This window comes from Trypanosoma conorhini, assembly GCF_003719485.1.
Source record: "Trypanosoma conorhini strain 025E chromosome Unknown Tco_14.4_contig_00142, whole genome shotgun sequence".
In the NCBI taxonomy this organism is placed as follows: Eukaryota; Euglenozoa; class Kinetoplastea; order Trypanosomatida; family Trypanosomatidae; genus Trypanosoma; species Trypanosoma conorhini.
The window spans coordinates 20,723-34,285 of NW_021704233.1; the positions used below are offsets into that span (position 1 = coordinate 20,723).

Here is a 13,563-nt window from a genome sequence, read left to right on the forward strand (position 1 = left end):
CACACACACACACGCAATCCTCTTTTTTTTTTTATGCTCGATTTTAATTTCGCTCTATGCGCGTCTGTCTGTTTGTTTGCGCGTACGTATGCGCGCGTGCGTAGGTGGGCGTGCCTTCTACGTTGTGTGCGCGTGTCCAGAAGAAGAGAGAGGGGTGAATAGCAGGCAAGTGAGGGAGAGAGAGAGAGAGAGCAGGAGACACACACACACACAAACAAACGGGACCAGCAATTAAAAGCGCAACGACGAGACGCGTTGTACCTCAAGGCAGAGGGCGGTGGGCGTAACATACATAAATACATATATATATATATATGTATGTGTGTGTGTGTGTGTTATTCGAGGTGCGGCCAAATAAAAAAAATGCCGGTGCAGGTGTGCGGCGATGCCGTCGTCGTGCCGCAGCTCCAGCCACCAAGCGGATTCGTCTCCCGTGGGCCTGCTGGTGACTCACCCAACACGCAGCGAAGAAGCGACGGACGCGTTTTGCGGCCGTTACTGCGACTTCTACGCCCTTCACCCGTGCTCAGTCGGCGATGCCGCAACATCCGCCTTTGCCCTTGCCATGCCGGCGTACAATACGATGACGACGAACACCGCGATGGCCACCGCAACTGCAACGTTGACGATGAACCAGCTGAACATCACGGGGTCCACAGGCCTCTTCGGGCACTTGTCGAGGCGCGACAGGCAGCGGCCGCCCTCCAAGCACACCTCGCTGCATTGTTCCTCGTGCGCTGCCGCTGACGCGTGCCGGGCCGCGCCGACGGCGAAGAAGCACGGCCGGTGCCCTTTGGCCGGACGGGTGCAGAAGGTGCCGCCGCTGCCTACGCACCGGGCGCACGTCGTCTCCTGCACGAAGCAATCGACAAGGTCAAGGCAGCTCGTCCCACAGGTGCAGTTGCCTGCTGCATGACACGACATGTCCTCCGGACACCACACTTTGGCTGGGTCCGCAGCGCAGTGAGCACATGGCGTGACGGCCACCCCGCCCGCCAGCGCCGTCGACGACAGCAAGAGAACAGCAAGGATGAGCACCATCATTGCTCGCGCCGCCGCCCCACCATTCACCACACACCCACCCCACCCTCTCGCCTTCCCTGCTTTAATTCCTTTCTTCAGCTCTTGGCGCTGCCGCTCGCGTCGCACGCAATGGGAGGCGAATCGGTTTCAGAAAGTAACACGTAGAGAAAGCAAAAGCTAGAGTGAGAAAGAGACAAAGGGCTGCAGTGGATTCACGGAACCCCGCACGTAATTCCCCCACCCCCACCACCCCCTCCCCAACGTCGGCGGAGTTTTGCTGACAACACGTACGACTGCGACTGCGACTGTGCAGCATTATAAGCGCATGGGAGAGTTCGCACTTTCACTTGTCCTCCGCGGAGCGTTTGTGGAGCGCGCCCATCACCGCCAGACGGTCCGCCATTTCATTCCCGCGGACACCAGCGTGCCCCTTCACATGAACCAACTGCAGCGCCAGCCGCCGTGCCAGCCGCCGCGCCAGCGCAGGCAGCAGACCAAACTCAGCCACCAGCAGGTCACTGTAGAGGCCCGCGTGCTTGGAGCGCACGCTGTTTAGCGTCTGCCACAGGTCGCAGTTCGCCACACTCGACCCACTGGAGCCCCAAAACCCGTTTCTTAGCCACTTTTGCATGTAAAAGTCAGCGCCGCGAATGGTGTACGCGCTATCAGAGAAGACGCGCAGGTTGTAGCACGACTCCGCCTCGACCGCGGTGCGGAGGACGTGGATGACGGCGTGCAGCTCCGCCCGGTTATTTGTCTGCGGCTCGGCGGCGGGAAGCGGGAGGGAGAAGTTCCGCGGGTCGTTCTCCCCATAGAAGCCGCCGTACCCGCCACACGCGAGCCTTCCCTTGCCGTTTGCGCGGCATGCCCCATCGACGTACACCTCCACCGCCTCCAGCTCCCGCGCCCGCACCCAGTCCCGGGAAACGCGCTGCAGCATCCCCCTCTCCCCCGCGATGTCCTCCACCAGCGACAGCGCCGACGACGACGAGGAGGCCGACGACGCAGGGGAATGACGCCGACGTTTCCCGCCGAGCGCGGGCGCCGCGTCACACGCAACATCTTCCGCGCCCTTCGCGGCGCCCCTGTTGCTCGCGGCGTCCTCCGCGGCAAGAAACGCCTGCGCCTCCTCCAGCGTCTTGAAGGACTTAAACCGGGCCCGCGGGAACCCCGTCACGTAGCGGCTGCACTCATCCCACGACTCACAAACGCCTGTCTTGTGGCCCGCCGCGACGGCGTAGTATTTTTTCTTCTTCTTCGACGACGACGACGACGACGGCATCGTTGTTGGGCGGGCGCCACCCCCAAAAAATTCTCTTCACAGCCGCGCGAAGGAAGCTCAAACGGGTAATTAACCGAAGGCGCACGCCTCCTATCCACCACACACAGAGGAGGTGCAGACGACAAGAGGAAATAACAGTAAAAAAGAAGGCATTCGAAAGAGCGGGAAGGCAGAGAGGAACCGCAAGGCAATCAAAACCTACAAAAACAAAAACAAAGGGATAAAGGAGGCACACATCCGCCACCCGGCCCAACGCATTGCCGTTGACCCCACACCCACACAGAGTGAGAGAAAGATAAAGACGCATGTATAGGTGCACATCCACTGAGAGGAGCAGCATCGTTGTGCCTGCAAACAAGTTGATCTTCCAACCGGTGTTCGTCGCCGCACAGCCCATCGACGTCGTTCAAACGCAAGCAACGCCCAGACCGAATCCATACAGCAGCAGACGCATATAAATAGGCGTATATGCGCCTGTACAGAAACGCAGCCGCAAAGAAAATCCTTTGCCACCCCTCAACTTCTCTCCTCTTCCCAGAGTCTACAATACTTCAGAGCTTGTGTTCCCGGTGGGCTCGCAGCTATGAAGTTCACCCTGGAGTCTCCTAAGAGTATCCAGCAGACGCTTCAGCTCCCCCCGGTCGCCTGGCACCTTCGCTGCTGCTGCCTCCCACAGTGAGGCTTCGCGCTCGCGAAGGCGAAGCTCTAGTTCTTCCAGGTTGCTCTCGCGCGACAGGAGTTCCTGAGCGGCAGCAAGTTTCTCCGCCACCGACGCCTGCTGCGCGTCCAATTGGCATTGCTGGCGCCGCAGCGAGGCCTCCCAACTGAGCAGGCACTCGCGCTGCAGCATCAGCTCAGCCGCGCGGTGAGAACAGCTCTCCTCCCGCTGCGCAACGGCGGATTCTTTTTCCTGCAGCACGCATGCACTGCTGTGGATGCGCTCCACCTGCTCCCGGGTGTCGTTCAAGAGACGCTCTTGCTCCTCCTCTAGTTCCCGCTCGCGTCGGTCGAGTTCCGCAGTACGTGCGTCGAGCAGTTCCTTCTCCTCCCGCTGCGCAGCGACTTGTTGGGCCACCTCCCGCTCCCGCTTTTCCAACGCGCTCTTCGCCTCATGCAGCCGCTGTCGGCACGCGTCGGTCGCCACCCGCTGCGCAAGCCTCTCCTCCCGCGCGAAGGCTTCCATCTCGCGCCGCACAAGTGACTCCTCTCGCTGCAGAAACTCTGCCTGCCACGTACGTACGGCTTGGGCCTCCATCGGCCACGCCGAGGAGGACGGCGGCGAGGAGTGCGGAGGCTGCCGCGGGGCAGTCATGGGGGGCGACGCCTCATGCCAGACATCCGCGACCTCAAAGAGAGTTTCCTGCTGGAACGACGGCGGGCCACCGCGTGAAGCGCCCTCGGTCGCCTCCGCCACCGCCCCCCGTGTGCGCGCACCGCCAGCGGAGGGCGGATGAGGGCTACTCTCCCCAGCGTGGGCGGCGAGCAGCTCCGCCGCGACCCGCCGCGTAGACACGGAAGAAGCAAGTGCGGACGGGTCGTCGCTGCCACCACGCGGTGAGGGGGTGAACATGGTTCCTGGGGTTCAACACGCACACACACGCAGAATATACAGTCGCGCTCCCTTCAAGTACGACGGCTCCACCCTCCTCTGTCTTCTCCCGCACGCTGCGAGAGATGCCGACAACACGTGCACCCGCGCGCAGTGGGCGGGCGGAGGAAAAGGGCTGCCTCACCGCCCACCGGAGGTGCGACACTTCAACCAAAAAAAAACACGCACACACACAAAAGGCGAAAAAAGGGGCGCCGTGCAGGTCAAAAACTGCAGTGGGGGAACCAGAACAATGCGGAAGGCCAGAGTGGCGCCGCAGTTAGGGGGCTGACATCGCAGCGCTTCAAGCACAAAAAAGAAATTGGGTGCTCGCAGGGACATCGGCCCCCTTATCCCACCAATACCGTCCTGCGCACTACGCGTCCCCCGCCAACTGCAGGACTCCCGTCAAAAAAATGGAGTACGGAAGCATGTCACCCTCCGCGGCGTCGCTGCCGCCGAGGGCCGCGATGCTGCGGCAAAGGTGACGCGTCGCACGCACGCGACGAACACCCTCCTCCTCTAAAATAGAGTTTGCCAGCTCGGCACAGGCCTCACACGCGACGCTCGCACCGCCGCCGCTCTCCTGCACAAGCAAGAGGAGCAGCCTCCGTGCGAAGGGTCGCAGCGCACGACAGAGCTCCACAACCAGCAACAGCGGCGCCAACTCAAATTGCGGTGTCTCGTCTTGGGGCACGAATGCCCCACGCACTTCTGCTCTCGGAGGAGGAGAAGGCGGGGATGGGGGAGGAGGCGATGCCTTGCCCCGCACCTCGCCGCTCCCACCACCGTGAATATGATGATCTTTGTTTACGGCAAGACGAGCAAGCAGGCTTTTTAGCGCGGATTCGCGCCGAAGAACCTCAAAGTCTTCCTCATCGCATGCTTTCTCAAAGGAACTGTTGTCGATGGGGTGAATAGACGGGGGCCACGACCTTGGGCTCGCCACACTGTCACTACGAGCTGACGGCGGTGGCCGCGTTGCATCCCGTCGTTGCGGCGACTGTGAGTGCAACCGCGTTGCCTCCTCTTCCTCTTCTGCCGCTGCAGTTGGTGTTGGGAGGGACGGTGCGTTGTCGACGTTGTGTTCCCTGCCACACGCTGCGGTGGTGGGCAAAGGAGGGCCTTCAAATCCTCTCGCGGGCGGCGGCAGCGCCTCTTCCGTCCCCTCGGACCCCACCGTCAGGTCCAGCGTGACGGACTCCTCCACGAGAACATGCCAGTCGACGAGCTCCAGTGCGCTGGTGTCAGGGGAAACGGCAATGTCAACCACCGTCAGCGCGTCAGCTGCTGGCTCCTGCGGCCATTCAACGTCAGGTGCGGCAGGGGGCCGTCGACGGGGCTCACACGCCTCCGCTGCGGGACGGTGGCCGGGAGCCGCAACATCCGTGGGGCCGGCACCCGAAGAGTGAGGCACCGGACACGCAGCAGGACTGCACAGCTTCCCCCGCTCCACCCTTTCGGTCGCCTCTGCCTCCTGCAATGGATTTGAGCATGCCGCAAGAAAACGCGGCGAAGGTGAGCGCACGGCGGGCTGCTTCTTCGGCGGCACGGGAACCATCGTGTTTTTCTCAGTAGCGCCGGGAGAGACTTGCGGCCCCTCGCCAAGGCGGGACTCCGGGGCGCCCAAGCCGCATCCTGCATCCCTCTCTTCAGCTTCTTGCCCCTCTCCGCACTCCATCAGCTCCGCGCGGGCGCAGTGGACGATGACGTCATTATCACCGTCATCGTCTGGCAGTGGTGACTGCAGCCGTCGAGCTAGCCGCTGTTGCATTCCACGCAAGGAGCTGGGGGCAGGCGCGCCATCGTCGGGCCTCTCTGGTAATGGCGACCGCGCACGTGGTTGCTGCTGCTCCATCGCGAGTGGTGGCCCTGCAGCGCCAGAAAACGCCGTGTAGAGTCCGAGCGGCGTCGTAAAGGTCTCGGGACTCCCAGGCGCCCGCTGCGGCGAGGTGATCGACGCACACGCGTAACGGCACTCCACAGCCTTTCTGTTCTCCTTCCATTCCTGTTTGTACGCCGCCGAGAGACTGCGCCCCGCGCTGCAAGTGTTCCCGTCGTTGGCGGCACCGAGTGCGTTGCAACGGTCACCGCCCAACTCTTCGCCTGCCGCTGATGCTGTCAACGTCGCTCGCGGCTCGCAGGCGGGGCCGGCGATGCCGTTGGGGCTCATCCCCCCCATGAGAGTGGACACACCACCGGCGCGGACGCCGTCAAGAGTCCCGTTGACGCAAGGCTCAGGCGAGGGAATGTGCAGCTCACTCTGCGGCGAGTCCGTTGAGGCGCAACGCCGTCCGCCCGGCCTTACGGGCGTCCAACAGATGCAGCTGCGCATCCGGCCACTGACACGTCTCAGAGCAGGAGTAGAGGAAGAGAAGGTGCAAGGACGCACACGTACACCCAACAAGAGAGAAAAAAGAGAAGGACGGATAGCCGTATTCGCATCGGGGCAACGCAGACACACACACACACACACACAGACGCATGCGGGGAAGGGCACGTGTGAGAGAGGGTCAAAGTAAAAAAGGAAGAGGAGGGGAGGGCGGGGCCTCCTAATATAATAAGTGTGCGATAACTGAGTGGGATGTGTGGGGCGGGAGGTGGGGCGGTCGACACCACGGCCACGGAGGAAGGCGCGTATAGCGAGGCAAACGACAACAACAGCAAGAAAGGGAGGGATGGAAAAGAGAAGGCGGTTTCTCCCCCACGTCGCAGAAAAAGAAAAAAAAACAACACTCTCGCCCCTTCACCTGCACGCAGCGCATTTACTCACACCTCCCCCAGTGAGACACGAAGCTGTTGTGCACGCCGGCCAGCTGCGCCGTCGCCGAGTGCGTGCGCCCGCTCAAATAACATCCGCGCCTCTTCCCGTCGACCGAGAAGCGTCTCAAGCAGCACACCGTAGTTGTACAGCGTCATCGCATCAGAGGGATCACGCTGCAGCGACACGTCGTACCACGCGGCGGCAGCCTCGTAGTCTCGGTCCAACGCCTCGGCAATGTAGGCCTGCGCGCGAGCCCCCACGGCGCTATCCACCTGGCGCTCATGCACGTCATTCCACACACGTCGGGCCCCTTCAGGGTCGCCTTGGCGATACAAGGCCCACCCCTTTGTCACGTCCTCCTTCGCGCGCCGAATGAGGTCACCCGGGGACGCACTCATCGCGCGAACAACGCCGCTTCTTTCACTACTGCTTTTTTTATTGGCATTGGCGTTTGAAGTCGTGGACTGAGGTCGTAATTCCTTCCGCGTCCCCGCTTCTTCCTCTCCGCTCCCCGCGCCCGAGGCAATGGCAAGGTACTTGGCGTAAAGGCTATTCGTCGTGGCCTTCACTGGGGACGGTTGCGGCTCTGTAAGGCGGCTCGGCAGGACTGCACTGCCGCTACCGGCATAACTGCGGTTGTGGTGGCCGTTCGCGCCGAGATGCGTGGACTTTTTCAGTCCAGCGTCGTTCTCTTCTGCCTCCCGTGCCACCAGCGCGTAGGGGGCGTGCACCTTCGCCCTGCCGTCCGCGTCAATAAGTTTGCCGCAGCTCCTTCGCAACTCGCTTCTCAGGTAGTGCAGCTCCTCCTCCGCTGGCACGCGCTGCAGCGCCGCCACCAACTGTAGCGGGCGGTCGTGTTGCAGAGCCTCCGTGAGGGTTTCGTCGAGTGCGCCGGCCGCCGCCTTCGCCCTCAAGACGCATTCTTGGCGCAGTTGAAGGTCACTGCGCTGCTCCGCGTCCGCCTGCTCCAGCGCGCGCAAAATAGCCGCAACACGCTCCTCCGCCTCGCGCCGAATCCGTTCTACTTCTCGTTCCGCCTCCAGACGCCTTGGCGCCGTCCGCAGGTCGTTTAGCTCGCGTCCAAGGTCCGTCTCGCGGGTTTCAAACTCCGCCAGAAGCTGATGCACATCACGCCTATAGTCCAAGAGTCGTGCGCGCGCCTGCACAGCCGCGTCCTCAATTGCGAGCACCTCCTTATGTCGGTAGGCGCCCAACACGACGCAGCGACTGCACACGAACGTGTTTTCTTCCACCACGTAGTACTCCACAGCCCGCGACGGATGCGCCGAACACGGCGTGAGTGTGACATCCACGTGACACTGCACCATGTAGCGAGGCAGCACCTGCTTCGGGTCGTACACCGCCACCGCCTGACCGCCACCGGCACAGTGGAAAACGCAGCAGTCCCACTCCCTTAGGAACTCCGCCGTCGCCGCCCGCGCCATTTTTGCCTCCGGTGGGCAGACGAAAGGCCTGCCAATAACCACGTCACAGACGAGGACAGTTGTGGCCTGGCGACTGTTCCAGTCTTGAAATGGGCGACGACAAAACACGGCGCATGGGTTCTCTCTGGACGTGGGATCACCAACGACACCGCCGCCAACGCCCCGTACAACCATGTCACGCAGTCGATGGTATTCACCAACAATGGCGAGCCGCTCAGTCGCATGCTGGTGTGCCGTAAGGAGTCTATTGGCGAAGCAGCTGGCATGGTTACTGTTTGACACCGTTGTCATCGTCACCACCTCCAGATTTAGTTCCTGCAGCCCCACCAGGTTGAGTAACTCGTTTCTGGCTGCGCCGTAGTACGGGTCGCCGGGAGTCAAATTCTCCTCTCTTACGGCGGCACGCAGGCGTTGCTGCCAGCGGTGGCTCAGCGCCTCACGCTCTGGCTTGGTGTAGCCCATGTCTTCCACCGTGGCGTTGAACGCCGCATTGCTCATGTAGTACACGTCTGACGGTTGCTGCCCATGACTCCGCAGCGCCGCACAGAACGCATCCCACGACGCTTCCCCGCCGCTGCCATAATTGAGGCTTGTCCTGCTCTCCTCGTTGCTGCCAGCGTAGTTCCGCCCTGCATCGGGGGCGGTGTCTGCCGCGACGGTCGGACCAGCGTGAGACACGCTCACAATAACGGGGGACGTCTGCCGCTGTGGCAGCGGTGCTTCCTCCACCTGCCGCTGTGCAGCCCCACTCGACAAAATTCCTCGATGCGGCGACCCTTTGGTTTCGGCCGCTGGGGCCGACGCCGCGGGCGCGAGGCGGCGCTGATGCGGTTGGCCGGGGTCCCTTGTCGACTCGTACTGCGTCGGAGGAAACAAATAACCCCGCGGATCCGGTTCTGGGCCGTAACTGAGCGTCAGCGACTCAAACAGTTTGTGCGGCGTCTCCCCAAACGCACGCACGGCGCGTGCCACCTCCGGGGTGGCGGCGTTCACGTTGTGTGCCTTCAAGAAGGCCGCCAGGCGTGTCTGCAGGTCAATGGTGTCTGGCTCCGGCCCGTTGTCAAGCACGAGGCTGTGCAGCAGCTCCTCCTCGTGATTCCCCCACTCCCGCAGGAGCGACGGGACCTGAGCCGCGTGCTCCCGCCCGTAGACGCGGAAAAAGTCTTGGACGCGCCGCTCGTAGTCCACAAGGCCGTACTTTTTGTACAACTTCGTGAAGGTGTCCACCTCCGGGATGCTGCGCACGACGCCGTCCACCAGCTGCAGCCCGCCCGGGTTGTGCTGCGTGAGGAACTCTGTGAGGCGTCGTTGGTAGCCGGCGATGTCTGACGGTGCCACTGCGAGCGAGACGCCCACCTGCCCCATCGCAGTCCCCACGACGTGCGTCACGAGCTTCCGCCGCTGCACCACGTCGGCGACGTCAACCACGAGGTTCGCGGCGCTTGCGCCGACGACGCGCACGGAGGTCGGCTGCCGCTCCTGCACGAGCAGCACCAGCCCGAGCGTTGTGGCGGGGGTCGACCACTCGGCGGCGCAGCGCTCGCCGCGGGCGTCGAGTTTGACCTCCAAGACGTCACGGGCGGAGGTCTGCGCGATGTCCCGCGCCGTGAACTCCGCAAGCAACTCGGGGCAGTCGGTGAGGAGAACGCCACCGCCGGACACCGCCCGCGCGACGACCGAGAAGACACGCGCGTCGTCGACTTCGGCCCCGGCGCAGACATCCCGCGGAATATTCACGACGTTGTGCAGCCGGACAAGGACCTTCCAAACGCTGCTCATAACTAACGGACGCACCCCCCTCTCCTGAGCGAGAAGAGAGTGAAGGTAAAGTCCAATACGAAACGCGAGACATGCTGAGGGCAAAGGAGGTCAGCAAGAAACAAGCAAGACATGTCCAATTCAAGCTACCATATATATATATATAGATGGTAGCGAAGGACAAGAACAACATCGGCTACACCGCAGCATGAGCGAGCAGCAACTTGAGGAGTGTGGGCGGAAAGGAAAAGTATTCAATAACAAGAACTAATTTTACAGACCACCTCATGTCTATGGCGCCTGCTTATTTTTGGATTCCTCTGCCCATTTATTCCTACCAGCCGGCTGTCCTGTGCTACCTGTCTTGGCCCCACTTTTGGCCCCCTCATGTGCGTCTCGTTCCTTCGCGCGGAATATCTCGTCCACCTTGCGTTGCTCCATTTCCTGCTCCGTCGGAACCCAAAAGAAGGGCTCTTTTTCTGCCTTCAGCTTGCGGAAGTTGGGCTCCCATTCAAAGTTGTTGAGCTTCACGTGGTAGTCGATGCGCTCACGCTCCCAGTTGTCCCACTTGAGAAAGACCTTCTCCTGGTCGTCGTGGTCCATCGCCCCGGTGGCGGTGAGGTTGTGCATGTGCGTCATGACATCCATGTCGTTCAGCACCTTCCCCGGCCCCTCCAGGTCCAGCTGGGAGCAAAGGAAGGAGAGCTCCTCGCAGATGTTCTCCGTGTCCCCCCAGACGTAGTGCCCCCCGCTGCTTCGCACACGCAAGACGAGCGGACGGGCAACAGGGTCCACCCCCTTGCGCCGCCGCTGGTGCCGCAGTTTGGAGACGTACTTCAGTGTGTTCCACGGCGGCACCCGGTCGTCGTCGAGGCAGGTGGAGATCATCATCCCCGGGTACGTGACACGGTCGTTGACGTTGAGGTACGGATCGTACTGCGTCAGCCGGGCGTAGTCCTCCGCACTGTGCAGCGGGTCTCCCCAGTCATCGCGCTCCGCCAGCGAGAGTGGGAGATCGGGGTCGGCCATTGTGTTGATAACGTCCAAAAACGGCGAACGAAGCAGAGCGTTGCCAAACAGGCCGCAACCGCGCATATTCATCGCGGCCGCAATAGGCACACAACCCGCGCTATTCCCCGCCGCCACCATCAGCTCGGGACTGGTGTAGCCCATCTTAACCATGTGCTCACAGCACGCAATAAAGTCGTGAACCGCGTTGATCTTATTCCTGCCTTTCCCCTGCTCCGCCCAGTTGGGCAACTCACCACCGCCCCGCACATGGGCAAAGGCAACCGTCCAGCGACGTCGCAGCATCCACATGTACGGTGCGAGCTGGAAGTGCATCGACGGCACCTCACCGTAGGAGCCGTACACGTAGATGAGACAGTGCTTTGGTGTGTTGGGCTGGGCCTCAAAGTCGGTCGCCTCCTGCACAAAGGCGTCACGCCGGTGACAAATAGTTATCGGAATCTGTGTGCCATCCCGCGAGAGGCAGAGGTCGCGGTAGATGCTGTACGGCCACATGTAGTCCCAGGGGGTGAATTGCTCCGACTGGCGTTGGGTAAAGAGGGCCTCAGGGCCGCAGAGCCGACTCTCCGCTGCCGTCATCTTGCTGTCAAAGCTAAACACACAGTCCCTGCTTGGCTGACAAATACTGCTGTAGACAAAACTCATCGAGTCCTGGTTAAAGTTTTTGTTAAGCCCCGGCGTCACGGAGGCGAGGGGCGGAAAATGCAGCAGCAAGTCTTCATCGCGTGCCCGTCGTGCGGCGTCGTCGAGGCCCCTGTCGCACTTGATGATGCGGATGTGGTTGATGCGCTCAAAGGCAAAGTGAACCTCGTACAGAACAATTCGTCCCTGAAACAGGTCCATGTCGACAATCTGCACATCGTCGCGGTAGGGAACAAGCTCCTTCCACTCGGCGTGCATGCCATGCTTAAGGACAACCTCCTCGCGCGCGTAAACGACGCGGTGGTTCGAGCCGTGGTCGGCCACCACCATGACAAAGTGGCCGTCGTAGTGCTCCAGCCAGTTCCAGTTCTCCCGCCCAGCAATTTCCACAGGTCGACCGTCGCGGAAGAAACCCCGCAGCGCACGTGGAATCTTTGGGAAGGAGGCGGGGAGCACAAGTGCGCTGCTCTTCACCTTGGAGTCGGAGGTGATAATGACGTAGGCGTTGTCCTTCGTCTTGTGAACATCCACAAAGAACTGCTCGTCATCCTCGCGGTAGAGCTCCACCGGCGGGGGAAGAATGCCCGGGCGTATCTCCTGCATGATCACCGTGCACGGCCGGTTGAGGTCGTTCGACTCGGTGAAATAAAATTGATTTCCCGAGCCAAACTCTATGCTCACAATGTTTCGGCCACGAATCACGTGAAAGAGGCTCGCGTTGTCGACGCTGCGCACGTGGCAAATGTAGCGATCGCCCCCGCCCACGGAAAGTGTGTACGCCAAGTACTTCCCGTCCTCGGAGACGCGGCAGATGCCGACGTGGCACTGCTCGTAGCCAAAGTGCTGCTGCAGCGAGGTCGGGTTGATGAGCTCCTCCGCGAGGAGGTCAACCTCGCCGAAGCGTTTTCGATAAAATCCAACGGCGCCGGGATCGCCCCCGGGCACCACGCGGGTGAAGTACACGTAGTCGCCAATGCGTTCCTCGCCCTTGTCAAAGCCGCCCTCTCGGCTGGTGATGACGACTTTGGCGTCAAGTTCCGCCCACAGCCGGGCCTTGGTGTGCTTGAAGTCAAACTTCGTGTCAATGAGGGCGTAGTGCTGCTGCTCGTTTCGCACGTACCTCTGCGTGCGCCGGTCAAAGAGATCCTCCATGTACCTGAACGGGTCGCTCTGGGTCCGCTCCCCGTGCAGCAGCAGCGAGTCTGGCACCTCCTCTGGCAACGGGCCGTCTAGGCACGGCAGCGGAAACTTGTTGCGTGCCTGCGGGGCGATACGGTTCACGATGCGGCGGCCAAGCGTGTAGCCGAGGTTGGATGTCGGCACCCACGGGTACAATGCGGCCATCCTTTTTTTTTACTGCGTGCTTCCTGCTTCCGTGCTGTGGCGTTCGCCGCGGTGCGTGAGGGTGTACGCGTGGGTGACGGTGTGTGTGCCCCACCTTCTCTGCGGCGCTTCTTTGTTGCGCGGGCGCACCTACACTTCCCCCGCACACAAGGCGCGAGAGACGGAGCCATGCGTCGCGGGAAAAACAAACGTGTGAGCAGGCAAGTACCTCATCGACAGGCATACAACAAACCACGCAGACAGACACGCACGCACCGAAAAAAAAACTCACCCACACAGAGGCACAGGCACAGACAGAAAACTCAGAATGAAAAGCAGCGACGCGTCTTTCATGCGAGGGTATGCCTGCCGGACACGGCGTCAGGTGGGGCGGCGAAGTCCTCTACACGCACGACTCCGGCAGTCAATGGACCTCCGTGCTGCATCCATTTGGCGACCCTCAGAGGTGAAAAGAAACAAACAGACGAAAAAGCCAACGCGCCCCCTATCGCAGAAACCCACAAAATGTCACACCGCGCTCCAACAAAAAGCCGAGGCCTGTACAGGCAGAGAGAGAGAGAGAGAGAGAGAGAGAGAGAGAGAGAGAGAGAGAGAGAGAGAGAGAGAGAGAGAGAGAGAGAGAGAGAGAGAGAGAGAGAGAGAGAGAGAGAGAGAGAGAGAGAGACGACGACGACGACGACGACGACGT

The 13,563-nt window shown here is 61.5% G+C and overlaps 6 protein-coding genes across 6 annotated transcripts, besides 9 other annotated features; all 6 read right to left on the reverse strand.

Annotated features, from left to right (window-relative positions):
- Window positions 1–13: part of a microsatellite that runs on past the window's edge.
- A 125-nt stretch (window positions 14–138) lies between these two features.
- Window positions 139–199: a sequence feature (GA-rich).
- Window positions 199–220: a microsatellite.
- A 68-nt stretch (window positions 221–288) lies between these two features.
- Window positions 289–315: a microsatellite.
- Window positions 316–336: a microsatellite.
- Window positions 337–516: 180 nt separating this feature from the next.
- Tco025E_03230 (uncharacterized protein) lies at window positions 517–1,044 on the reverse strand (the record flags this gene model as incomplete). Its single annotated transcript, XM_029370150.1, has 1 exon — window positions 517–1,044. One exon carries the CDS (start codon window positions 1,042–1,044, stop codon window positions 517–519), a length of 528 nt encoding a protein of 175 aa, XP_029229674.1.
- Window positions 1,045–1,366: 322 nt separating this feature from the next.
- Tco025E_03231 (ribonuclease H1) lies at window positions 1,367–2,305 on the reverse strand (the record flags this gene model as incomplete). Its single annotated transcript, XM_029370151.1, has 1 exon — window positions 1,367–2,305. The coding sequence occupies one exon, from the start codon at window positions 2,303–2,305 to the stop codon at window positions 1,367–1,369; it is 939 nt and encodes a 312-aa protein (XP_029229675.1).
- Window positions 2,306–2,846: 541 nt separating this feature from the next.
- Tco025E_03232 (uncharacterized protein) lies at window positions 2,847–3,875 on the reverse strand (the record flags this gene model as incomplete). The annotated part of the gene is made up of 1 exon (XM_029370152.1): window positions 2,847–3,875. The coding sequence occupies one exon, from the start codon at window positions 3,873–3,875 to the stop codon at window positions 2,847–2,849; it is 1,029 nt and encodes a 342-aa protein (XP_029229676.1).
- A 394-nt stretch (window positions 3,876–4,269) lies between these two features.
- Tco025E_03233 (uncharacterized protein) lies at window positions 4,270–6,228 on the reverse strand (the record flags this gene model as incomplete). Its single annotated transcript, XM_029370153.1, has 1 exon — window positions 4,270–6,228. The coding sequence occupies one exon, from the start codon at window positions 6,226–6,228 to the stop codon at window positions 4,270–4,272; it is 1,959 nt and encodes a 652-aa protein (XP_029229677.1).
- A 117-nt stretch (window positions 6,229–6,345) lies between these two features.
- Window positions 6,346–6,378: a microsatellite.
- Window positions 6,379–6,662: 284 nt separating this feature from the next.
- Window positions 6,663–9,881, reverse strand: Tco025E_03234 (poly [ADP-ribose] polymerase; the record flags this gene model as incomplete). Its single annotated transcript, XM_029370154.1, has 1 exon — window positions 6,663–9,881. The coding sequence occupies one exon, from the start codon at window positions 9,879–9,881 to the stop codon at window positions 6,663–6,665; it is 3,219 nt and encodes a 1,072-aa protein (XP_029229678.1).
- Window positions 9,882–10,151: 270 nt separating this feature from the next.
- On the reverse strand, window positions 10,152–12,875 carry Tco025E_03235 (oligopeptidase B-like protein; the record flags this gene model as incomplete). Its single annotated transcript, XM_029370155.1, has 1 exon — window positions 10,152–12,875. The coding sequence occupies one exon, from the start codon at window positions 12,873–12,875 to the stop codon at window positions 10,152–10,154; it is 2,724 nt and encodes a 907-aa protein (XP_029229679.1).
- A 51-nt stretch (window positions 12,876–12,926) lies between these two features.
- Window positions 12,927–12,963: a sequence feature (G-rich).
- A 459-nt stretch (window positions 12,964–13,422) lies between these two features.
- Window positions 13,423–13,539: a microsatellite.
- Window positions 13,540–13,562: a microsatellite.
- The last annotated feature ends 1 nt before the right edge of the window (window position 13,563 follows it).